This window comes from Myxine glutinosa, chromosome 4 (genome assembly GCF_964187855.1).
Source record: "Myxine glutinosa chromosome 4, kmMyxGlut1.1, whole genome shotgun sequence".
Classification (NCBI taxonomy): domain Eukaryota; kingdom Metazoa; phylum Chordata; class Myxini; order Myxiniformes; family Myxinidae; genus Myxine; species Myxine glutinosa.
Genome location: NC_136264.1, coordinates 193946204 through 193972931, shown reverse-complemented (window position 1 = coordinate 193972931; position 26728 = coordinate 193946204). Strand labels below are relative to the sequence as shown.

Genomic DNA, 26728 nt, shown 5'->3' with positions numbered 1-26728 from the left:
TGATCTTTTCTACCCCCGCTAATTCACCCCAGATCCACCTTGTTTGAAATTCCAACTTCTTTCCTGGAAGTCCTGGCAGTGTCCATATGTTTTATACCTCTCCCACCGCCCCCTTCCCATGCCCCCCCCCCAAAGCCCTCGCCCTCTCTCAGATCTCTCGATGTCTCCATGTCTCTCGGTCCCTGCTCTCAAATGTTGTGTTTATGTCCTTCCCCCTCTCTCCCCATCTTGTCTACCGCTCCCGATGTTATATGTTTTATGTGTCGGTTTGTCTTTCTGTGTGATTAATGTTCGCTCTTTCACGAGCCTCGATCTTGTATACAAAAAAAAAAAAAAAAAAGAGGATGCCCGCCAGATCCTTTATCTCGAAGGAGGAGAAGACCATGCCAGGCTACAAAGTCGTGAAGGAGCGGCTAACGCTAATGCTTGGGGGTAATTGCACCGGCGACTTCAAGCTGAAGCCGCTCTTGGTGTATCATGCGGCGAACCCCCGGGCACTTAAGGGGCCGAGTGGGGTAAAATTTGTGTAAAATATATATTTTAATTTTTTCATGTCAAAATACTCTATAATGTATGTTCCTCGCTCTATGATGTATGTTCTGTGCTCTCATGAATATTCATAAACTTGTTATAACTCAAAAACTATTCATCAGAATTTCTTCAAATTTGGTCAGAATGTCAGGTTTGAGGTGTTGAGTGAATTAATGATGGCTTTTAGAGATACCCCTACTTTAAAAAAAATTATGAAGTAAAATGTCACCTTTTTCTGTTTCTACAAAAAATAATCAGTGTGCAGCTGAAATAAACTGATTTGAAGAAAAGCCATCATTGAAATATTAGGACATCCCTATAATATGTAAAACTGAGGAAAAAAAGTAGATTGCCTGAGTTAGTTGTATGGGGGTACAATTTTGCTGACAAAATGCAAAAATGTAAATTCTTCAATTGTGTTGAGGAAAATTAATGTAATTTCCTTATTTGAAGGTGTATTGTCTCAATTCTTCAATTTTTGTATTCTCCAGATTGTCAGCTTTCCAGTGATATATGGTTTGTAGGGGGGTAGCTTGTCTGTGAGTGTAGATATGTGCATTTGTTTGATGGCGTGTAAAACCCTGCATTTTATCCCACTTGGCCCCTTAAGAACATCCCGAAGGCATCTCTTCCCGTCATTGGGATGAATAATATGAAGGCATGGGTAACCGTCATAATTTTTGAAGAATGGTTCATCAATCATTTCATCCCGGCTGTCAAGAGCTATTGTCGAGAGAAGAAAATTCAATTTAAATTGCTGCTGATTTTGGACAATGCACCTGGCCATCCCACTAACCTCGGTGATTTCGACCCCAATGCGAAGGTGGTGTACTTGCCACCCAACACCACATCGCTCATCCAGCCTATGCACCAGGGTGTGATAGTGCTTTTTAAGCGCTACTATCTCCGCCGCACTCTTCGTCAGGCTGTCGATGCAACGTCGGAGGAGGAAGGCATCAACATCCGGCAGTTTTGGAAAAACTATAACATCTATCAGGCAGTGCTTAACATCAATGCTGCATGGTTACGGTGTTTGTCTTCATTTTAAGGCATTTTTAAGGCATTACGCCCGGTTTACGTCAAAAACCGAGTTACGTCACAGCTTATGGAACCAATTAATGGCGTAGGCCGGGATATTGCTGTATATATCTATATATATATATATATATATATATATATATATACATACATATATACATACACACACCAGCTGGAATAGTAGTGCCACTTGACAATGCTGTTACACCAAACAAGGTTACTGTGTGTATGGAAGTATGCCATGGTTACTTCTGTGGAATATAACGTGAATCGTAACTGCAAATATCAAAAAAGCAAATTACCAGCAATTATTATGATTATTAATAAGGAAATGTTTTTTTTCTTCTGTTATGCAGAAATATTGGTCTGGAAAGCAAGGCCGCGCTGTGGACCCTTGGCAGGGAGCTGTATGTGGAGCTTTGTCTGGTACGTACACCAAGGTGAACTTTGAGCATCCAGATGAGTCAATTTGACATCAATTTTCTTTTTAAACTGTATAGTTTGATTACCGGTCCTTTGTTGAGAGATGGTGTAAAAGTTTGTGACTTGCTGGCATCATGTCCATTTGTCCAATTACTTTAGCTGATCAATGGCTTGTCTTGTCCAGGGGTGACAAAAATGATTTAGCAGCAACCAGCCTTTCACAAGAGTGATGTTTTATTCTGTACACAGGGTGGAGTCATCAGCAAAATGATGAACTGTTTTCAAGAGAATCAGACAGCTCACTGATATATAGGTAGGGGATCCATTATCCAACAAGCAAGAGGAATTAGGCTTGCTGGTTTTTGGGATTTGCCGAATTTCAGGTCCCTATACCTTTGATACAGATAATGTTTTTACATTCATTTGCAATAATAATGGGGAATATATATGGATATATATATATATAATTTCAAAACACACCTGGTCATAAGTGTGCCTCACTGACCGGGTCCTCAGTCGAGGTCCTCAGCATCATCTCGTTTCGGCCCTTCCATCTTGATACGGTCAGCTAAGGTGGGCCAGCAGGGGCACATACGCATCCACATGCAGCAGCTACACCCGGATGCGTACATACCCCCACCCGCAGCCAGTGAGAACACAGACTACAACAACAAAACCGCCTCCACTCCCAGAATCAACAGCCCCTCATCCACTCACTCACACACCAAAAAAACAGCAAAAAAAAAACAACCGACCACCACCCTTACTACATGCACCACTCAAACAAAAACACATTCATGCAAAACCACACCCACCTGCAACATACCCCCACCTGCAACACACACACACACACACACACACACACACACACACACACACACACACACACACACACACACACCATTTCTCTTCCGTGTTCAGTCACTACCCCTTTAGACTGAAATGAACCACCCCCCACAACCTCAACCTACACCATTCGACGTGCCTCCATAAACTTCCTCCATATCCAAAGTGAGCCTTTCAAGGCAACCTGGGCCACTTTGTCACACATCCTCCTTCTTTCTGTCCCACACACTCCAAGCCGAGCAATAAATGCAGAAAAGGAATTGCCAATATACCCTCTACACCCCACCTCAAATGGCTGACAATAAACTCGCCAACACTTCTCCCAACACTCTGCCTCCAGCTCACTGTACTTTCCTCTCTTCCCCCCGTGCACCTCCTGCATGTTCTCTTCCCAAGGTACAAACAATTCCCCGAAGATGACCTGTCTTGTTGCACCTGACCAGATGACAATGTCAGGCTGCAACCTTGTCACACAGATCTCCTCTGGGAATACCACTTGTGGCTTTAGGTCTGCCACCACCTGCCAATCACAAGCATCTGACAGCCCTCTTGCTTTCCACCTCCTCCTCCTTCCACCTCTTACCACTTGGCCCTCTTTGACAAACAACACCTCTCCCCCATCAGTCTCCTTCACCACTCTTCTCTCTCTCAATCTCAGCACCTCTTGTTGCACCATCTGCACTACCACCGCCAGCACCTGATCATGCCACCACTTGTATTTTCCTGCTACCAATGCTACTGAGGCATGCCCTCAGTGTTCAGTGAGCATGCACCCGTTCCCAAACCTCCACACAAAGAATATCTCTCCTCCTGCATCAACCCCCACAATCTTAAGTTTACTGGTGACAGAAGCACATCATACATTGCCCGCAACAGGAAACAACAATATTGGCTCCGTCCTCCAAATCTCTTGCCACTTCAATGTCCACACCCGCACACCTTCCCACCTAGTCCAAGCACCTTGCTGTGCCGGTCCGACTGCTTTCACATATCTCCCCTCCTCCTCCTTTCTTCTCACCTCCCTCTCAACCATCTTCCTCCTCTCTTTCACACACGCCTTTCCCCATCGCTCATGCTTCATCCACCCCAAGCCATTATATTTACCACTCCATTTTCCACACACACACATATATATATATATATATATATATATATATATATATATATATATCTGCACAGTGTCTGTGTTGTGTTGTGTTGTCTTGTCTTGTCACTGAACTACTCCCTCAAACTTTTGTGAAATCCTTCCAAACTTCTGGTATGCACATATCTCTCCCGTCGGTATGTCCTAAGGGTATTTTCTTGAAAAAATTTCCAATATATATATATTTTTGGGGGGAATTTTTTCGGGAATTTTTTTTTTTCAACTTCAATTGTTTATAAAATGTGATATCACGTATATTACAAATACATTTGTGCAAAATAATTGTTTGAATTATGATTGCTTTAAACCATGACAAAACGGCAACTCGGGTACAGTCATTTATCTATATATCTACACATCTGGGCAGTGTCTGTGTTGTCACTTAACGACTCCCTCAAACTTTTGTTTCCGTGGTTGTGAAGTGTTTTAAATAACGTTGTGGTGGTTTTGAATCACGTGGTGGTGAGGTATTTTGAATTACTTGGTGGTGAGGTGTTTTGAATTACTTGGTGGCGAGGTGTTTTAAATTACATGGTGGTGAGGTGTAATCGTCCCAAACTTCCAGTCTGCACCTACCCCTCCCCTATGTATGTGCTCAGGGGTTCTTTCTTGAAAAAAAAAACATTCAACTTAAATCTTCAACCAATGGGCATGCAATATGAAGCAAGCTAGAATGCCACCACGGTAGAATGCCGTCATGGGTATCATGCGGTGAATGGCCTAGTGGTAGGATGCCAACTTGTTGACACATTATTGAATGTAGGTGTGGAGTCCTACACCTTGCAGAATGCAACACTAGTTGCTGGATGCACAGATATTGAGGAGGTATTGAAGATGATGCGTGTCTGAGTTTTCTCGTGGGTTAAAGCAGTTGTTGCATACAACCGAGAGGTTGAATATATTATCACTCATTGAGAAGAATGCAGCTGCGTGGGGGTGAATCAACATCAGCAATGAGGCATTTCATGATTTTCTTCGACAATAGCAAGACTTTTTTTTACGGCGTAGCCCATAGGGAAAAGCCATCTAAAACAGTGTTTGTCCATCTGTATATATGTCCCTTCAAACGTATACCAATCAGAGCTGAGGATCTGGTCACATGACAGGGTGATGTGATTACGTCTGATGTCATTGCTGCGGTACGGCGACTGACTCTCCACACTCTGGCATTTTGATTCCAATTTCGTTCAGGCCGAACATATCGTCGAACCTGTCATATATCACAATCGCCATGCTCTACCATGCTCTACTCATTCGGTGTGAAACACAAACAAACCGATTGTTAAAATGACCATCAAATATCGAAAGCAGTACGTATAGGCCTTAGGCTTTATGCCTCACCTTATGGACCACTTCGGACAAATTAAGCCCAGGTTTCTTAATACAGTAGTGTATCGTTTCATTAATATAGTTTTCGTAATAATAATAATAATAACTAGAACTGCCACTTTAAAACTGCTGGCAGTGATGACCGGTTTACTCGCACCCACTTTTGTACAACCCCACTTTTGATACAACCCCACTTTTTATACAACTCCACTTTTTATACAACTCCACTTTTGATGCAACCCCACTTTTGATACAACCCCACTTTCATTGGACATGCTTTGCCACAACCCCCTTGGATACAACCCCGACACACACACACACACACACACACACACACACACACACACACACACACACACACCCTACCCCCACCGCCACACCCACACCCACACACAAACACCCCCACACCCCTCCCCCCACACGCACACTCCTCCACACATACACACACACACACACACCCCTCCACACATACACACATCCAACCCCCCCTCCTCCACACGCACACCCTAAACCCCCCCCCCCCCACACGCACACATTTCCACCCCCCCCCCAACACACCCACACACACATCCACACACACACACACACATCCCCCACCCCCCCCGCCCCCAACACACACACACACACAAACACACACACACACACATCCCCCACCCCCCACCCCCAACGCACACACACACACACACACACACACACCCCCACCCCTAACACACACACACACACACACACAACCCCTCCCCCCCCACAAACACACACATTCCTCCCCCCTTCCCCCCCCCCCACACCCCCACATCCCCCCCACCCCTAACACACACACACACAAACACCCCCACACCCCACATGCACACACATATCCACACAAACGCACATCCTCCTCCCCCCCCACCCCCCCACCCCTCAAGACACATCCCCACACACTCGCACATTCCCAAATACACACACACACACACACACACACACACACACACACATACCCACACACATCCCCCCCCCCCCCCCACACACACACACACAAACACACACACACACACATCCGCCCTACCCCCAGCCACACACGCACGCACCCACACACAAACACCCCCACACCCCTCCCCCCACACGCACCCCCCCTCCTCCACACGCACACCCCCCCCCCCCACACACACACACATATCCACCCCGCCCCCCCCCACACACACACACACACACAGACGTCCACACACACGAGCATCCACACACACACACACACACAAACACATCCGATGGCGCACCTGTGGTGAAAATTTCATGTCAATCCATGCAATGATTGCAGAAAACGCGATTTTTAAAAGAAAATAAACGTGAAATTGCAGAGCCAGAATTATTTATTTTATCTGAGAAGCCATGCGAGGTTTCTTCTTCTTCAGCTTCTCACAACTCTGTGTCAAATGTGATCGAGTTAAAAAAAGTCAGAATTTGACCAAATCTGTTTCATTCGTTTGTTAATATACCTCAGCTATTGACAAATCTTCAATTATAATTTTATTTGAGGTTAAAATGACCGCGAGAGATTGTGTCCAACGATCCTTCCAGTCTGTGCATGTGATGAACAATTAAATACGCAGATGTGAAGCCTCTTCTTCTTCACGCAATAACAACTTTTAGCTTCCAGACCGTACATCCAATCATCTTGAAATTTTGCACACTTGTTACTCTTCATGACTTCTATTATAGTATGAAGTTTCACGTCGATCAATAAAGAGATTCAAGAGATATCCATTTTTAAAAATATTTTCGTTTAATTAACGATATCTGCCAAACCACGTAACCTATCGCAAATTCCAAAATGACATTTTAGTAGACTGACATGCTGAACATATCTGTGAAGTTTCCCCTCGATTGGATCAAAAATGAGGGAGGAGCTAGGTTTTAAAGGTTCATGCTTAAAAACGTCATAACTCTGAAACCATGTGACGCATGACGTCATGCTCACTGACTTTTTTGTTCGTCATGGTTATGCGATTCTGCCTACAAAGTTTGGCCTCGATCTGTTCAGGCGTTGCAGAGAAAAAGGGGTTTTCGTGTTTTCACGAAAAACAATATGGCGGCCGAACCACGTGGCCTGTGACGTCATAATTACCATTATAATATTCCACAGACCGAGTCCCTCCTATGGTAAAAATTTCATCTCAATCGTTCCAATTATTGCAGAGAAATTGGTTTTTAAAGGAAATTAAAACTTAAAATGGCAATAGCACTGGGAGACGTGGCCTGCAGGACAAACTGGTGTGTTTCTTTTTCTTTTAACAATAAAGACATAGATTCGAGACCGTACATCCAATCATCTTGAAATTTGGCCCACTTGTTCCGCTTGATGAGAGCTGCATTGCATTAAAAATTCAAGTCGATCAATGCAGTGGTTCAAGAGTTAGAAGCTTTTTAGGATTTTCCTTCCATTATTTATTGCGGCCAAACCATGTGACTTATCAAAACGTCTTAAGCAACGTTGAAACATACCCCCATGAGGAACATTTGTGTAAAGTTTCCACTCTATATCTTCACAAATTATGGAGGTGATACCATTTCTAGTTTATGCTTAAAAACGTCATAACTCTGAAACCATGTGACGGATGACGCCGTGCTCGGAGGCTTTTTTGTTCGTCTTGGGTATGCGAATATGCATGCTAAGTTTGGGCTCGATCCGTTCAGCTGTTGCGTAGAAAAAGGGGTTTTCGTGGTTTTTCACGAAAATCAATATGGCGGTCGAACCATGTGACGTATGACTTCGAAATTTTTTGCATTCTGAGTTTTTTTTTAACTAAGCATCTGGGAAAAAAATGTCATTTTCGCGTGAGAAAAATTGTGTTTGACGAATTCTAACCTCTTAACGTTAGCATTTTTTATATACTCAATAAACATGTTTTTTGTTCCCATTGCAGAGTTCTTTAGAATGAGCCATTCCTCAAATTTTTCCATTGAGCCGTTTCGGAGATACAGAGGGGCAAAGTTGAAGGTGTTTTTCAAGATGGCGCCCATACCACGTGACCTATGACGTCATAATTAGCATTAAAAAATTATAGAAGCCTAGCCGATCATTTGATGAAAATTTCCTGTCAATCTGACCAGCGGTTGCTGAGAAACTTAATTATGAAGTTTTCGGAGGTGCAAAATAGGGTGGAAGAATAATTATAATAAGAAAAACTCTAGCTGTAATAATAGGTGACTCTCCATTTCATGGAGAGTAAACCTAATAATATCGTAAATATGCCCATAGCACTTTAATCCCAATGTAGTGAATACAAAGTTAATGGAATGAAGCGGTGTATGGTTCATTAATCAATGATAAGCGGTGTACAGTACGAACAACCGTGGAAGTAAGGAATTCGCCTCGGTTTTTTGATAGCATCTTTTTAACCCAACCATTGTGAGGTATATAGATTAAAGTAGATCTTCCCTCAGTTCTGTAAGTAAAACTTACCTCACGGATGTCGGGATTCCTCCAAATTTCTTTGTTTAATGTTATGAACAGCATTAGTGACTGTTTAAAAAGCTAATCATATGTTTGTGGTTTATAATATTTTACACGCCAGCCTGCCTTTTAAGGTCTGGCCTCCAAAGCCAGTCGCCATCTGGGCATCCTCCGCCGTTTGAAGTCCTTCCTTGGCACTACTGGGCTCCTCTCCACATACAAAGCTTTCATCCACAGCTTGATGGAGTACTGCTCTCCCCTCTGGGCTGGTGCTCCTGCCTTATACATAGCTCGGCTTCATGCTGTAGAAATCAATGCTTTTAGAATCATTGGAATCTCCCACTATGAAGCTGATTCTGAGGACCTTTCATTCTCTCAACACAGGCAGGTTGGTAGTCATTCTGTCTTCCACCGATGCTTCTCTGGCCTTGCACCCTCTGCTCTGTCTGTGCTCTGTCCCCCAAACTGCAGGATGCACAAGGAATATGCCCTGACAATGCGCTGACATCCATATCTGTCACACTACCACACTCTCTTCAATCCCACTCCTCCCTCCAGGTCTTTAAAACAGCTGTTCACCAGCATCTCTGATCTTCCCCCATCCAAAACCTTGATCTTTTCTACCCCCATTAATCCAAATTTCTACCCTCATTTTAGGCCTGGCCTCGATGAGGACTACATAGATGATGAGGACTCCGTGCCTAGAGCCTTCTACATAAAAATTTTAAAAATCCACCCAAATCCACCTCCTTCAAATTCCGTTTTCTTTCCTGTGAGTCCCTGTAGTGTCCATCTTGTTTATCCCGTGTACCCCGCCCTAGCCCTCTCTTTTCCACAGATCTCCCGATGTCCCTGTTCTCTCCTGTTGTTGTGCTTTCCCCTCTTTCTTCTTCCCCCTCTAGTCTCCCGCTCCCTTTATTATATGTTGTATATGTTAGCTCTTACATGAGCCTCGACTTGCAGTATACAAAAAAAGTGTTGAAGGAGGGAGCAAATTTCATTTGGATGTCTGAAGGCTCAGAAGCATTCCAAAATCTCAAGCAGTGGTTTGTTGAATCACATATTTTAACTGTTAATGCCTGTGAAGAAGGGATGTTTCAAGAACATCAGGATGAAGGAGCCGTTGGCACTTGTACTGTAACTACTGTGGTGGCACATTGCCGTCCATATTTGTGTGGCCGCTTTGTTTGCGGTAATCTCCATTTCCAGTAGCTTGAAGGGCAACACTGCAAGATGGTTTGGAAAATGAAAACGGTGTCGGTTCGATGTCGCTCATCGGGGAAGGAAAATGGCATGAGAACGCGGATGTATTGTCAATGCGACCTTTTTTGGCACACCACTGCAATTATTGTGAAAGGTTGGAGAAGCGGGAAAGATTTAGGTAAGTCTGTTTTGTTCAGACAGAAGAGCCAAGCTTGCCACAAGATTAGGCTGAGGATTTTGCTGACATGGATTGGGGTATTGCATTGACCAGGTATTTTACAAGGCTGAGGAATAACACCCGGCAAGAGGATGAGGTTAGGGTTAGGGTTGGGATGGTGTCAAGGATTGCTTGATAATTGGAAAATACCTACCTGGAGGGAAGTGGCACCCCTTGGTGTTCAGATAAAGACTTACCGGTATTTCTGGCAAACAATAGGAATGAATTACAGGATTTTATACTGCAAATGGCTTGAGACCTTCTCTTTAGCAGCATCATGGTTGTTGTTGTTGGTGGTGTTGTTGTTGAGTTGCCCCAGTCACTTCTGGTTGAACAGACCAGAGGCACGTAGATAGCCGTTTGATTTCACAGGAGTGATCCAGAGAATTATGGTTTTTTTTTGTTTTTTTTGTATACAAGTTGTAGGCTCGTGAAAGAGCTAACATTAATCACACAAAAAGTCAAACCGACACATAAAACACAAAATAAGGGGAGCGGTAGACAAGATGGGGAGAGAGGGGAAGCACACAAACACAACATTTGAGAGCAGGGACATCGAGAGAACTGTGGGAGGGAGAGGGCTTGGGGGGAGGTGGGAGAGGTATAAAACTTATGGACACTGCAAAGACTTCCAGGAAAGAAGTTGGAATTTCGAAAAAAGTGGATCTGGGGTGAATTAGCGGGGCTAGAAAAGATCAAGGTTTTGGATGGGGGAAGATAAGAGATGGTGGTGAACAGCTGTTTTAAAGACCTGGAGGGAGGAGTGGGATTGAAGGGAGTGGGGGAGTTTGTTCCAGATGCGGGAGAAAAGAGGAATGAAGGAGTGAAGGTGAGCAGAGAGCCTAGATTTTGGCAGTTTAACCATAAGAGGGTTGCAGGCAGATCTTGTGCGACCTGTAGGAATATTTTGGGGACAGCACTGACAGAGCTGGGGGAGCAAGGCAGGAGAGGAGTCGGTAGAAGACAGAAAGACCACCAACCTGCCTGCGGTGAGTGAGTGAAAGGCCCTCGGAGTTAGCTTCATCACAGGAGATTCCAATGATTCCATCGCAGGATCCCTCACATCCAAGATGTTTATACCTCTGGGTCACTCCTGTGAGCGTGCCTCTTGCTTACATAAAGCCAGGGCCGTGCAGTCTTCCATGATATGTTTTATTGTGTGTGGAACACTCCATGTTTTCTTTGTTCATGATAATCCAATGTACAATCCTAGTTTTGTCTGGCTTCAGTGACTCACTGTAATAACTATCATGGGGAATTGTCACGTGTGGTACTCTGTTGCAGTGGTCTCCAATGTAACTAGTGCATATATATTTAATGTCATGTACAAAACGATTGCGTCCTTGTTTGAGACAGTCAGATTTAACATTTTTTGATAAATTATCAAGCGGACAATAAAACACATCACAGGTGTTAGGTGTGCAGTTGCTCGGGTATTTTGTTATATTTATCTATTCTTGCTATGGCAACCAACGTGGGCACCACAACGTTACTTCATCAATTTGTGCCACAATGTATTATGTCACATTATTCCAAGTTTCAGGATGCTCCAAGGGGGGAGTGTTGGTTTCGTTAACGTCACTGGCATGGCTGTCGCTATGTTGGTTGCTATGGAAACATGAATGTCTCAGTTCGCATAGGTTTCCGCAATGTCGTCATATTCAATATCCTGAGACCCGAGGCTGTGATTTAACATATGAGGACAAATGTTGTACCTCAGGTTGGGGTACCCCTCGTTTTCGGTGGGGTCTGCTGCTGCACTAACAAATCCGGGCAGCACGGAAGAGTTGGAAAGATTTGCCCCCCCCCCTCCTCCCCCATCTTGAATTGGGGAGGTGCAACCACTGTGAAGAGGCATCCCCATCAGTTGCAGCATCATGGTTGCCGATAGTGCTGACTAGCCTAAAGGAAGGGGTCATGAGTCATTTAGTTACATGGCATGGTCACATATGAGCAAGAGGCCCTCAGCATTAATACAACTTATTGGAAAGCATCTTTAGATTTTCCCCTCTTGGAGAGAGCCCTTTTGGAGAGAGTGACTAATGAAGCATTGGGTCCATTACTGCTCAACCACAAAGGGAACTAGAGTGGCACTCAGTAGAGAGCGCAAACCTCCGCCAGGCTGAACAGTTTGTTTTGTATCCCAATGATAGGCCGGATCTGGATTCAGACCTGAACAAAAATCTAATCAGCTTGTTCTTGTCACCTAACCAACTCATCCACCAAGTTTAGTCATAAGTCATCCATAACATTTTTTAATAACATGTTATGTATCACTTTTCACCTAATCCCTCAATGGTGAAGAATCACTTAAAAATAAAATAATTCTCGTATCCGAATCCATATTCAGATCTTCACCAAAATCGGATCGATTTGTCCTTGTCAGACACCCAATCTGTCCACCAAACTTCGTCCAAATCCGTCCACAACTTTTTGAGATATCCTGCTATGTATCGTTTTTGGTCCGATCTCCCAATGGTGAAGAATCACTTTTAAAATTCTAGTAGCCGGATCCGAATCCGGATCTTCACCAAATTCTAATAATTTCGTCCATGTCTCACACACTACCTTTCTGCCAAATTCCGTCCGAATCCGTCCACAACCTTTTGAGATATCTTGTTCACAAACAAACAGACAGACAGGGGTGAAAACATGACCTCCATCCACCTTTGGTGGCGGAGGTAATAAATACATCAAGGCAGTAATGGACTACCTTACATAGTGGCCTGCTTACCCTCTTCCTGATCAGGAATCCAGCTGCACCCTACTTGACTCGGTGCTTGGGCTTGTGGTGCCTTCCAAGGGGGTGTCACTTCCCTGTGTCCTTAGGAGGTGTGGGTTAGGCCTACCCTTCCTCATGCCCAACGGGCTGTCTCAACTTGGTCACATGACCTTTTTAGGATGTTTGAAAAGTTTGTCTGCCTTGAATTTTCTACATTTGTTATGCATAAGTCTTTTGTCCTTAGTCTATTATCTCCTTAACACCATGGTTGACTAGTTTGTATGTGATGTCCAACAGGTGGTTTTGCTGCAGCCCTGACAACCCCATTGGATGTTGCCAAGACACGCATCATGCTTGCTGAGGTATACACTATACAGTATATATACATATAATCTTCTAACTCCAAAAAGTGTCACTTTATGATTGCTCTGATTCAGTCCTACACAATATTTCTTACTTACAAATGTTCACTCTTACTATTAGGGGCCATATATTTAGTGTGGGAGGAGTGGGTACATATGGGGACAATTTTTGGAGAAGATACGAGTAAGAGACAGACTCATGCATGGTACATATGGGGTAAAGGGAGTGGAGGTGGAAGGACAGCCAAAAGTTCTGCCATATTTGCATATGTAATAAATGAGGTACTTTTTACAAACCATCGAGACCATAGCATATTGCTTCACATCTTCACGTCCTCCCCCTCCTCTATGCTATCTCCCCCACCCTCCACTCTCTCCTACACCCCCTATAGTGTCCCCCCTACTCCTACTCCTCTCTCTCTCTCTGTCCCACCCTCCCCTTCTCTCTGTCTCTCCCCACCGTCTGCATATGGTATCCCACCTGTTCCCTGGGTCCGCATATGGGATCCCACCTGTTCCCACAGTTTGCATATTGGATTCCACCAGTTCCCCAGGTCTGCGTATGGGATCCTACCTGTTTCCATATGGCTTTTGGACTTGCAGAAACGTTTTGGCTGCTGGGTATCACCCATGGCCCAACTGGATTGCCTCGGCTCTTGGATTTACGCCTTAATTGTGACATCACTGCATAGGAGGGAGAGTATGCTACAAACAGTGTCTCAGTGGGTGAAGTCTTGTTGTATTAACAACATTACCCTCACTGGTGTGGGTTTTTTATCCCCATGGCTGCTCAGTGAGTTTTTGGTGTGGGTAGCAAGAGTAGACTGGTCATGTTGGACATTGCTTCACACCAGATGTCTCTGCTAGAGTCCCTGTATAGAGAGAGTTACGACAACCCGGAATTAGTAGCCATTTTGTTTCCATTGTTTGCGCCACGCACTAGTGCACTGCCCGCTAGTGTGTATACATTGTGCGTAACCTAGTACAACATTTGAGTGCCTACATTGTGTAATTTGTGATTTGCACCGTGCCCCTCGCTTTTGATATGATTTTCTCTCAGTCCAAGATAAGAATCGGATTTTGTTTATTGCAATAATCTTTGTTCAGAAAAGTAGTTTTATGTGGGGAGGAGAGGGAGGAGAGGGGGAAAAGGAATAAAAGGGAAAGAGGGGACAGGAAGTGCCTATCATTTTCTGGACTACCTTGCTCTCTTGCATCTTACTTTCTTGACTAGCATGCATGCATACAAAGCCGACAATGTGAACATTTTCAAATCTCTGTTAAAGACTCATTTGAAGTGTGTTTGGGGTCATTGTCCTGCGACAAGACCATTGACCTTCGAAGGAGACCCAGCTTTCTGACACTGGGTTTAACATTGCTTGGTAATCCAAGGTTACCAAGGCATACCAAAATGCCTTGGTAATCTCCTGATTTCATGATCCTATGCACCCATTCAAGGCACCCGGTGCCAGAGGCAGCACAGCAACTCCAAAACGTCACTGAACCTCCTCCATGTTTGACTGTAGGGAAGGTGTTCTTTCTTTGAAGGCTTCATTTTGTTTTCTGTAAACATAGAGATGATGTGCTTTAAAAAAAGAGCTAATTTGGTCTCATCTGTCCACAGGACATTCTCCCAGAAGGATTTTGGATTGTTCAGGTGTGTTTTGGAAAACTCCAGTGGGCTTTCTTATGTCTCTCTCTCTCTCTCTCAGCAGTGAGGTCCTCCATAGAACCCCCTTTCATTGAGTTGGCGATGGATGGTGCGAGTTGAAACTGTCGTACCTTCTGTCTGAATGTCAGCTTGAATCTGTTTGGCAGTTGATTGAGGTGCTTTCTCCACCATTCAAACAATTCTTTGCTGCAATCTTCGATCAAGTTTTCTGCTGCGGCCACGTCCAGTGAGGTTGGCTACAATGCCATGGGCCTTAAACTTGCTGATAACATTGCACAGGTGGACACAGGTACATCTGCCCTCCCAACCCCACCCCAACTCCCCCCCCCCCCCCCCTCCGCTCCCCATCCCCAAACAAAGAAATACTGGGGAATCCATTTGAGAATCGACAATTAGGTATATCCTCCAATCCAACTGTGGATATTTTGCTGTCTGTACAGCATTTTAAAAAGTCTCTCAGAGGTTGACATTGTTTATCAATGATGGGATTTTTGTGTTTTTTAACTTTTGATCCAGCAATGATGAAATAGCACGTCCATTTCCGGATGTTTTGTGACCAGAATGCGATGTTGATATTCGGAAAAGTTTTCAGGATGGTGTAAGTCTTGATGGTTTGAATAACAAGCATGAAAGGTGTGTCGGTCAGGTGGAAAGTGCGTTTGTGCAGTGCATTCCATAGATGGTATGGAAACCAGGTAACATTGTGATAGGTGGACCATTTTGAAAGGGTCCAAATTATGAAAGAGCTGTTGCAGATACTGCAATCTGGGTATGTGATTTGAACCTTGTTTATGGTGTGGCGAGCTAGAGGGGGGAGCTGTTGTTGTTTTGCATGCAGGCTGTGGCTACTGGTTGCATTATTTTCAGGAAGTGTGGCTGTGCCGCTGATGCCAGTGTAAGCTCGTACTCATTTTGCTGACCGCGGAAGGATGACAGGCTGCGTCAACCCCACCTTGTGTTATTTCAACGGAACGACGGGGGCTCAAACTCAAGACCCTACGATCTTAAGCCAGCCACCTTAACTGTTAAGATAACGCCAGGCTTGGGGAATGGGGGTGAGGGGGTAGAGTAGAGGTGAGTAACTTAAAAGTAACCTCAGTGTCGACGGTGACCTGTCCAACTGTGCTTTCAGGAGTTGAAAGCTTTGTGATGACATTCCAAAATAATCTGCAGTTCACACAAGGATGTCGAAAGAACACAAACCCGTGTTGAACTTGTAATCATGCTGACCATGAACTTGTCATCCAAATGTTTTTCCATTTTCTTCTGGTTTCCTGGTCGTGGTTACTTCTTGGTTCTCTGAGTCATCTGTTCCCAAAAAGCTAAGTAGTTGTTCTGTATTTATCTTTGCTGCTGTCGATTATGTTCTGCTTGTATTTCAGTGTCTTCAGAAAGTTTTTTTTTTTTTTTGCATACAGAATCGTGGCTCATGAAAGAGCTAACATTTATTTCACAAACAAATCAAACAGACAAACAAAATATATAAAAAGAGATAGCGGTATACAAGATGGGGAGAGAAGGGGAAGCACACAAACACAACATTTGAGAGCAGGGACATCGGGAGATGTGTGGGAGGGAGAGGGCTTGGGGGGAGGAGGCGTGGGAAGGGGGGTGGGAGAAGTATAAAACACAAGGACACCAAGGACACCAAGGACTTCCAGGACAGAAGTTGGTATTTCAAAAAAGTGGATTTGGGGTGAAATTAGCATGGGTAGAAAAGATCAAGGTTTTGGATGGGGGAAGATAAGAGATGGTGGTGGTGGTCCCTTGACTTTTTTCACATTTTGTTGTGTTGCAGCCTGATTTAAAAATGGATTAAACTGAGATTTTGTTTTGTCACTGATCAACACATAATACCCCATAATGTTAGTGGATTTCTTTTTTTCAGAATTTTAAACAAATTAATCAAAAATGAAAAGTTCAAATGTCTTGAGTCGATAAGTATTCAACCCCTTTGCTATGACACTCCAAATTGAGCTCAGGTGCATCTAATTTCCTTTGATCATCCTTGAGATGTCTCTACAACTTGATTGGAGTCCACCTGTGGTGAATTCGATTGATTGGACATGATTTGGAAAGAAACACACCTTTAGAAATAAGCTCACACAGTTGACAGTGCATGTCAGAGCAGAAACTCTAACATGAAGTCCAAGGAACTGTCCGTAGACCTCCGAGATAAAATTGTAAGGAGGCATAAATCTGGGGAAGGACATAAAACAATTTCTAGTGCTGAAAGTTCCCAAGCAAGTTCCCACAGTGAGCTCCATCATTAGAAAATGGAAAGAATATGGAACCACCCAGAGCCTTCCTAGAGTTAGTCTTCCTACTACACTAAGAAACCAGGCAAATCGGACCTTGGTCAGGGAAGAGAAAGACTAAGAGCATGAGGCAAAAGATTCTGTGGTCTGATGGGATGGAAATTGAACTCTTTGGCCTGAATGCAAAGCGCTATTTCTGGCTGACTAGCAGGGAATTCTACCTCTCCTGATAGTAATACTTCCCCACAAGCTTGCTCTCCCTTGTGTGAAGATTTATACCATTTTTTCTGCAGTTATCATGCCCACCCTCTCACCCCTGATACATAGTGTAATGTGGTGAGGTGGTTGCCTTTATATAACTTTCCTTCTCCTGGAAAGCATATGCGACTGAATGCAACCTGAGATGATTACACGAAACCCAAAACAAGTGTGTGTCCAGTTTCAGGACACACAAAAAACAATATCTGCCCAAACTCAATGCTGTATTTTAAAACCTGTCTCCTTCTTCAAAGATGTGGTGGTGCCTTGTTAGGTCTGTCTCTGGAGTATGCTCCCCCTACCTGCCTTATCTCACTTCAAATGGCACTACAGATGACTCTGCTTGGGAGAAGGTTTAATGCCTCAATTCTGTGTTTGCTTTCAAATATTGTGTACTCAACACCTCACTACCTATACCTACCCTCCCCTCTTGTGCCCAACTGCTCATCGATACTGTGTCTTTCTCACCTGAGAAGGTGGAGGGGTTTCTGGCAAAGCTCGACTCTGATTCTGCGATAGGCCCAGGCGGTATCAGTGCAGGTGTTCTAAAACTTACTCTGCTGCTCTTGCTCATCCTCTTTCTACTTTGTTCACTCGATCATTCTCTATGGGTCAGTTTCCGTCTGCCTGGAATTTAGCCAACATCACTGCAATACACAAACATCTTCATCTTCATCTTCGAAAAAAAGGATCCTTTTTAAAAAACGCCTAATGGTTTGCTTGCTTCCAATTATAAGCAAGGTCATGGAATCTATCATTGCAGTTAATATCAAATCTTTCCTCTTCTCCAAAGGCCTGATATCAGATCATCAATTTGGATTCAGATTGGGTCGCTAACTTGGACATGCCGCTTATACTCTCCCAACAATGGATGGAGGCCCTCAATCACAGACATATGTGATCAGTGCCATCTCTTTGGACATATCTCGAGCATTTAATGCAATCTGGCACCCCACCCTGATCTCCAAACTCTCTGCTTATGGCATCCAAGGCCACCTTCTATCACGGATCACTGACGTCCTCGACCACCGCAGTCAGCATGTAGCTCTTAATCGGATCCTCTCCCTCTAAAGGCTTGAGTGTCTAAATGCTTTCTCTTGGGCCCAGTCTTTTTCCTCGTCTTCATCAATGATCTTTCTGATTACCTGGAAAATCCTGCCTATCTCTTTGCTGATGTTATTATCCCCTGTCATATAATTTCTCATCCTTCAGACGGGCAGGCAGCCGCTCATCCCTGTCTGCAGACCTTGATAGATTTCCGGAGCTGGTCCAACACTTGCAGTGTCTTTCAACCCTGACAAATCCCACACACTCACCTTGTCACTCCAAAAAGACCATCTGACAAACCATACTTCCTAAACAAACCACCTGAAGAGGATAAGTCACTCAACCTTTAGGGCATCATCATCATCAGCCATGATCTTCCTTGGGCATACCATATTTCCAAGATGGCCTCCAAAGCCAGCTGCCGACATGACGTCCTTCATTGTGCAATGTCTTTCCTTGGCCAGTCTGAGCTGTCGACAACTTATAAGGCCTTCATTCACAGCTCGATGGAATACTGCTCTCACCATTCTTGATGCCATGTAAAGGAAGGCCCTCAAAATCATTGCAATCTCCAATGATGAAGTTGAGTGCCTTGGCCTGTTACCGTAACATCGCTTAGAGGTTGTTGACCTCTCTCTGTATTCTGCGGCCTCCGTTTTGGTTTTGTACCCTCCGCCCTCTCTTGGCTCCAAGGTTTCTGCAAGGCGCGTGCGGTCTGCCAGTAACCCTCTTGTTCATTCCCTCCATTCACTGGCTGCTCACTTCCACTCAGTTGTCAATCTTTTTCTAACCTGTGGAACCAACTTCTCCAGTCCATTCAGCTCAATTCTTCCCTCCAGGGCATCAAGACCACTGTTCACTACCTAAGGAGCTCTCCTTCCCCCCAAATGACCCCATTTGCAAGCACTCCCTTTTTCCAGGTTATTGTGATTTTTCTCCCTCTCCATAATCTCTTTTCTCTTGTCAGTTGTCAGTTGGTTTTTTTCTTTTCTGTTTCATCCCCACCACCCCCTTTTCCTATTCATGCTTTCATTCAGCTTATACAACTTGTTAACCCCCGTGTTCTTCCCCCCCAACCTCCCCTCGACCTCACTCTCACTGTCTCCACTACTTTGCTGTTGGTGTTTCCCTCTTTCCATTTTGTTAGACACTTTCATGTTTTAGCATTGAGGGTATTCTTTAGAGCTTTGTAATGTTGCATGTAATGTGCGTGTGGTGCATATCGCGCTGACACATTACTTCGGGGGTGGGAGGGATGAACCTGTTTAAAGCTTTCTATAAAGTGGGTCGGCAATTGCAAACTACTCGGTATATAATCTTTGCCAAGAAACTGCTTCGCAGCACTGACGAGTGGTGCTCTGTAACAGAGTAGGATACATCGGAATCAGAATTTTATTTTCAGCATATAAAAGGCTGGTGGTCCACATTGCTCCATGGGGTGTATTTGTATCCCTCCAGGCACAGTCCGATACTGCAGTGGGGAATGTTCTACCAGTGATTGTGAATGTCTACAAAACACAAGGCGTGCCTGGGTAAGGATCCTTGAGATGTACTGTCTCTCGCAATTTTGGACACAAACAACGTCCGCCCGAGGCACCTTTCGAAAATTGTCGTCGATTGCTTGACCGCACCCTGGCCAAATGCTAAATTGCAATCTTGACCTACATGGTGGGGGGGGGGGGGGGGGGGGAGGTACGGCTTCAACGGCAGAGCTGCACCCCCAGATATGATGCAACCAGCAGCCAAGTCCTGCGTACAAATTTGGAAGAATCCATTGCACTAGAAAAACGCTTGTTCCCTATTGGAGTGGTAAAGGGGGTTGTGGGGAAACTTTGTTATGTTGTACTGTATTATGATATTATATAAATGTACTCTTGGCATTATGGTGTTGTGAATATGATTATCAATTTTGACATAAAAAGGCACATTAAAACAAACAAGAAAGACAAATGAAACATGATAAATTATGAACCAAACACGAAGGAAGAGTCAGCAACAGACATTGTATAATTTGTTTCAACAGCTTTGCTGAGTTAGCAATGGTGAGCGTTGCTTTTATTTATTTATATATATATATATATATATATATATATATATATATTAGATTATAACAGATAATTGTGGCGTTTGAGTAATTTGTTAAACTTCTGCAAGTTTTTTTTTTTTTTTTTTTTTTTTCGATGACATGGAGCTTTTGAGTTATTCTTCCACCGGTGTAGGAGTGCATTAGCATGTATGATTATAATTCACCCACATGTACGTATGATGTTTTTGGTTTCTTATGATACAGTGCCTTCAGAAAGTATTCACACCACTTAACTCTTTTCACATTTTGTTGTGTTACAGCATGAATTTAAAATGGATTAAATTGAAATTATTTTTGTCACTGATCTACACGTAATACCCCATACCATCAAAGTGGAATTTTTTTTTAGACATTTAAACAAATTGATTAAAAATGAAAAGCTGAAATGTCTTGAGTTAACAAGTCTTCAACCCCTTCGCTTTACACTCCAAATTGAGCTCAGGTGCATCCAATTTCCTTTGATCATACCTTGAGATGTCTCTACAACTTGATTGGCGTCCACCTGTGGCCAATTCAATTGATTGGACGTGATTTAGAAAGAAATACACCTTTCTATACAAGGTCCCACAGTTGACAGTACATATCAGAGTAGAAACTCGACCTTGAAGTCCAAAGAAGTGTCCATATAACTCAGAGATAGAATTGTGAGGATGCATAGATCTGGGGAAGGGTATAAAACAATTTCTAGAGTGTTGAAAGTTCCCAAAAGTACAGTGAGCACCATCATTAGGAAATAGAAAGAGTATGAAACTACCCAGACGCTTCCGACAGCTGGCCATCTTACTATAATTCACCAAATGTCTGTCCGTCCGTCTGTCCGTCTGTCTGTCTGTCTGTCTGTCCATTCGAAAGTACCGCAAAAACGGCTGAACCGATCGCAACGATATTTTGGGTGGGTAATCCTGGGATCCCCTAGACCTAGAGTAAAATAGGCTGTATTGTTTTTCCAATTTCAGCTTTGGCCTCCAGCATTTTCAGGTTTGGACTCCCGCATAACGTTATTTTCCTGGGTGCCGCACAAACGGCTGCACCGATCGCTGCACGGCTGCACCGATCGGACTCGGTGACCTCGGACAAAGACCTTTTATAAGGACATGGGTTTAATCCCTGCTTAAGAGAATGCCAGCCCCCTCCCCGCCATCACGATCGTCTGTCCAACTCACAATCCCACGAGATGTGCGGAAAGGACGACTCAAAACCAATTATCTTCTTTTTGATTCGTATATAAACGTCATTAAAAGTAAATAATGACCCCGGCCAAAGTTAAAATGATCTCTACATGAGAATGGGTTTAATCTCTACATGAGAGAATTCCACATAGCTATTGGGGCGGTGTATAAGCTAACAGATCGCTGTCTCCATCGATCTTGCCAATGCCCTAACACCTATCGGCTCAAAATCCTTTTAACTGTTGACTTGGTAGTTTTTACAATGAAGGAAACATTAACAATGTTGTTAAAAGTTTCTTTTGTGATTAATTGGAGTTATGTTGTTTGGAATGAAAAAAGAGATATCGAGTTCACGTAAATGACAACATGCCGTGATGGTTTCTACTTTCTGAACGTGAACTTCACAGATCGCCATATGCAGATTCGCCACGGTCCCATGATCGATGTTTCTATACGTGAACGTTCCCGTTTGTTTGCGAACCGGTACGTTTTTCATGGAAGTCCTTCACGAACTTGCTGTCCATGTCTGACATGTGACTGAAGGTGATACAGCAATGTGGAATTTATTGGTTTCATGCTTTCGCATTCGCCGTATCTGCATTGCCTGTTTGCTTCTGGCCTCCCACCCGTGCGTAGCACGGGTATCTCACGAGTCTGATTAAATTGAGCAACCGGGCAAGAAGGACCTTGGTCAGGGAGGTGACCAAAAATCCAATGACCACTCTGACAGAACTACAGAGTTCCTTGACTGAGATGGAAGAACCTTTCAGAAGAACAGTCTCGGCAGCCTTTCACAAATCTAGGCCTTGTGGGAGAGTGGCCAGATGGAAGCCACTCCTGAGAAAAAGGCACATGACAGCATGCCTTGGGTTTGCAAAAAGGCACATGAAAGCCTTTGAGAGCATGAGGCAAAAGATTCTGGGTTTGAGACGAAAATTGAACTCTTTGGCCTGAATGCTAAGCGCTGTGTCTGGCGGAAACTGTGCAAAGCTCATCACCCATCAAACACTATCCCTACCATGAAGCATGGTGGTGGCAGCATCATGCTATGGGGATGCTTTTCAGTGGCAGAGACTGGGAGACTTGTAAGGACGGAGGGAAAAATAAATGGAGCCAAATACAGGCAAATCCTTCAAGGGAACCTGCTTCAGAGTGCAAAACAACTTAGACTGTGGCGAAGATTTATGCTCCAACAGGACAATTACCCCAGCATAAACCCAAAGCAGCACTGGAATGACTTCAGAACAAGAATGTGAAAATCCTTCAGTGGCCCAGCCAAAGACCAGACTTGAATTCCATTGAGAATCTGTGGAAAGACTTGACGATTGCTGTTCCCTGACACTCCCCATCCAACTTGGCAGAGCTTGAGCAAATGTGCATGGAAGAATGGGAGACATACCGAAGAAGAGTCGAAGATGTCGTCTCTGCCAAAGGCACTTCTACAAAGTATTGACTCAGGTTGTTGAATATTTATGTAAATTAGATATTTCTGCATTTCATTTTCAATAAATTTGTAAAACATTCTAAAAACATGTTTTTGCTTTGTCATTATGGGGTATTTTGTGTATATCAGTGCCAAAATTTAAAATTTATTCCATTTTAAATTCAGGCTGTAACGCAACAAAATGTGAAAAAGTCACAAGCTGTTCCTGTAGGCTTCCTCTGCTGGGTAGTGCATTTCACAGCAAAGACTCAACCATGAGCACCAAGTAGCTTTCAAAAAACTCCGGGATAAAGTTGTGGAAAGGCACAGATCAGGGGATGGGTATAAAAAATATTTGAAAGGCCTTGAATATCCCGTGGAGCACAGTCAAGACAATCATTAATAAGTGGAAGGCGTATTTATTGTCCCACCAAGACGCTGCCTAGATCAGGCCGTCCCTTCAAACTGGATGACCAAGCAAGGATGAGACTGATAAGAGAGGACACCCAGAGGCCAATGGCAACTTTGAAAGGGCTACAGGCCTTCACATGGTGAAGACTGATCACTGTGTGCATGTGACAACAATATCCCAAACACTCCACAAGTCTGGCCTGTATGGTAGGGTGGCAAGAAGGAAGCTATTACTGAAATGGTGGTTGAGGCATAAAAGTCCCACTTTGAGTCCCGTTTGAAGTATGCAAAAAAAAAAACACTCCAGAGATTCTGAAGCCATGTGGCAAAACGTTTTGTGTTCTGACGAAATCAAGATGGAACTTTTTGGCCTAAATGCAAAATGTTAGGTTTGGCGTAAACCCAACACAGCACATAACCCAAAGAACACCATCCCTTCTGTGAAGCATGGTGGTGGCAGCATCATGTTTTGGGGATGTTTCTCATCAGCAGGGACAGGGGCACTTGTTGGAATAGAAGGGAAAATGGATGGAGCAAAATACAGAAAAATCCTAGAGGAAAACGTGCTGCCGTCTGCAAGAAAGCTGAAATTTGGACGGAAGTTCACGTTTCAGCATGACAACAACCCGAAGCACACAACCAAAGCTGCACTGGAGTGGCTAAGAGACAAAAAGATAAATGTCCATGGGTGGTCCAGTCAGAGCCCTAAATCCAATTGAAAATCTGTGGCATGATTTGAAGATTTCTGTCCATCAACGCTCCCCACACAACTTGACTGAGCTGGAACAGTTTTGTGCAGAAGAATGCACAAATATTGCCAAATCAAGGTGTGCAAAGTTGGTAGTGATCCATCCCAACAGACACACAGCTGTAATTGCTGTCAAAGGTGCTTCCACCGAGTGTTAACTCAGGAGAGGGGGGGTTAGGGTTAGTGGTTCGGCAGCCATATTTCTACGGCATAGCCTGTAAGGCAATGCCGTCTTATACAGCGTTTGGCCGGCCGGTGTATGTATGTATGTATGTCCCTCATAAATGTCCACCAATCAGAGAATGAGGTCAGTTCACATGGCTGGGGGACCAGTATATCCTCAACTCAGCAGACCAATCCCGGCTATGCCGTTGTCAGACTAAAAAAAATACATTCCCTTTTTAAGGCCATTTCTCTGTTAGAGCCTTGCGGGCCCCATGACAATCATCATGGTTCCCTTTTTGAGGCAATGTTTTTAGCTGTGACGAGCAGCTCTATGAGAGGACTGCATTGTTGTTCTTGTTGTTGGGGTGCCTTTTTGAATAGCGCATGCGCATACACTCGGACGTGCGTTGGTATGAGGTACGAACATATTGCAACGGATATCCTCGTGATTCTACACGTCGCAGCTGGTGACCACACTGTGGTCATTTTTCTCTTGTTTTTTTTTAATGGCCGGGTGCCCTTCCTGGCGCCAACCCTTTAGGCGCCTCTTACGGCACGCAGGGATATGGTGTACCTATTCGAAACCGGGGCACACACCGGCAGTTGTTAGACTTTTACTTGGCAGTCTAGCTAAGACTTTTACTAAGTCTTTACTTTTACTTAGTAGCTTTTAAAGACTTAGCAGTCTTTTTTAATGCCTAAAACGTTCCTGGGCACTGCCCAAGTACAACCTCAAAATTTTGACTCATTCTGCCCAGCAGTCGAGGAGTGCACACGTCAAACACAAACATACACAAACACAAATGCCATATTATTTACAGTATGAGTATGATGACCCTCACGTACAGATTTTGTGCCGCGTTCCTGTGTGCAGGCTTTTTGCCGGTATTCTGCCACGTGTGCTGTGGATCGGCGTTGGTGGTTTCATCTTCCTCGGTTCGTATCAAAAATTGGGGCAACTGTTACAGATCCATACATCTAGGCACAGAGCCAGCACCAATCTTAGTACTGGTATAAGCCCTCAATGATGAGGTGCATGTCACACTTGCATGCCTTGTATTATCCGAGGCCTACTGTGCGATGCGCTCATGATGGGGAGGTCTACCATGTGATGCGCTCATGATTGAGTGGGCTTCTGTGCGATGTGCTCATGATTGAGTGGGCTACTGTGTGATGTGCTCATGATTGAGTGGGCTACTGTGTGATGTGCTCATGATGGAATGGGTTCACTCCACCGGAATTGAAGATTGTCGATTCAAGTCTAACGCTCCACTTTGCCCATCTCACTGGATGCCTGAGCATATAACGTGCGGAAGAGTTGGACGTCGTTCTCCAACGAGTCTTAAAACAAAGACAAATTCATACTTACTATCTGTGGACTTTGTGGAGCTTGATCTAAATTCAGAATATCCCAAATCTCAGTTTGGATGACAAAAATTAAAAGAACTGTGACTTATCTTTGTTGTGTATGATTCCTTAAAGGTCTGTGTTGATTTGCTGATTGTCTACGAATGTCCTTGTTGTCCATGTAATAAATTGTCCTTTATTTTTATTTTATTTTTGTATACAAGATCGAGGCTCGTGTAAGAGCTAACATTAATCACCAAAAAAAAACTGACACATAAAACATGATAAAGGGAGCGGGAGACGAGATGGGGAGAGAGATGGAAGCACACAAGTACAACAGTAGAGAACATGGACAACGGGAGATCTGTGGGAGGGAGAGGGCTTGGGGGGAGAAGGCATGGGAAGGGGGGGGGGGCGGTGGGAGAGGTATAAAACACATGGACTCTCCTGGGACTTCCAGGAAAGAGGTTGGTATTTCAAAAAAGTGGATCTGGGGTGAATTAACGGGGGTAGAAAAGATCAAGGTTTTGGATGGGGGACGATAAGAGATGGTGGTGAACAGCGGTTTTAAACACCAGGAGGGAGAAGTGGGATTGAAGAGTGTGAGTTTGTTCTAGAAGCAGGAGTAAGAGGGACTGAAAGAGTGAAGGTGAGCAGAGAGTCTTGATTTTGGCAGTTTAACCATAAGAAGGTTGCTGGCAGATCTTGTGCGACCTGTAGGAATATTTGGGGACAGAGCACAGACAGAGCAGGGGGAGCAAGGCCGGAGAGGAGTCGGTAGAAGACAGAAAGACCACCTACTCACACCTGCGGTGAGCGAGTAAAAGGCCCTAAGAATCAGCTTCATCGTGGGAGATTCCAATGATTCTGAAGGATTTGGTTTCAATAGCGTGAAGCCGAGC

General features: G+C 44.1%; 1 protein-coding gene across 14 annotated transcripts in view; it reads left to right on the top strand.

The window, feature by feature from the left end:
- Positions 1-25935, top strand: part of SLC25A26 (solute carrier family 25 member 26) — a 110872-nt gene extending 84937 nt beyond the window's left edge. For 9 of the 14 annotated variants that reach the window (XM_078776832.1, XM_068114171.2, XM_068114169.2 and 6 more), the window contains 4 exons: positions 1926-1995; positions 13178-13242; positions 19936-20009; positions 25354-25935. In XM_078776832.1, the coding sequence (XP_078632958.1) occupies positions 1926-1995; positions 13178-13242; positions 19936-20009; positions 25354-25507 (363 nt within the window). In that variant the 3' untranslated portion in view covers positions 25508-25935. The remainder of the gene's footprint in view (positions 1-1925; positions 1996-13177; positions 13243-19935; positions 20010-25353) is intronic. The other 5 variants (XM_078776838.1, XM_078776835.1, XM_068114175.2 and 2 more) reach the window with 1 other exon arrangement.
- The last annotated feature ends 793 nt before the right edge of the window (positions 25936-26728 follow it).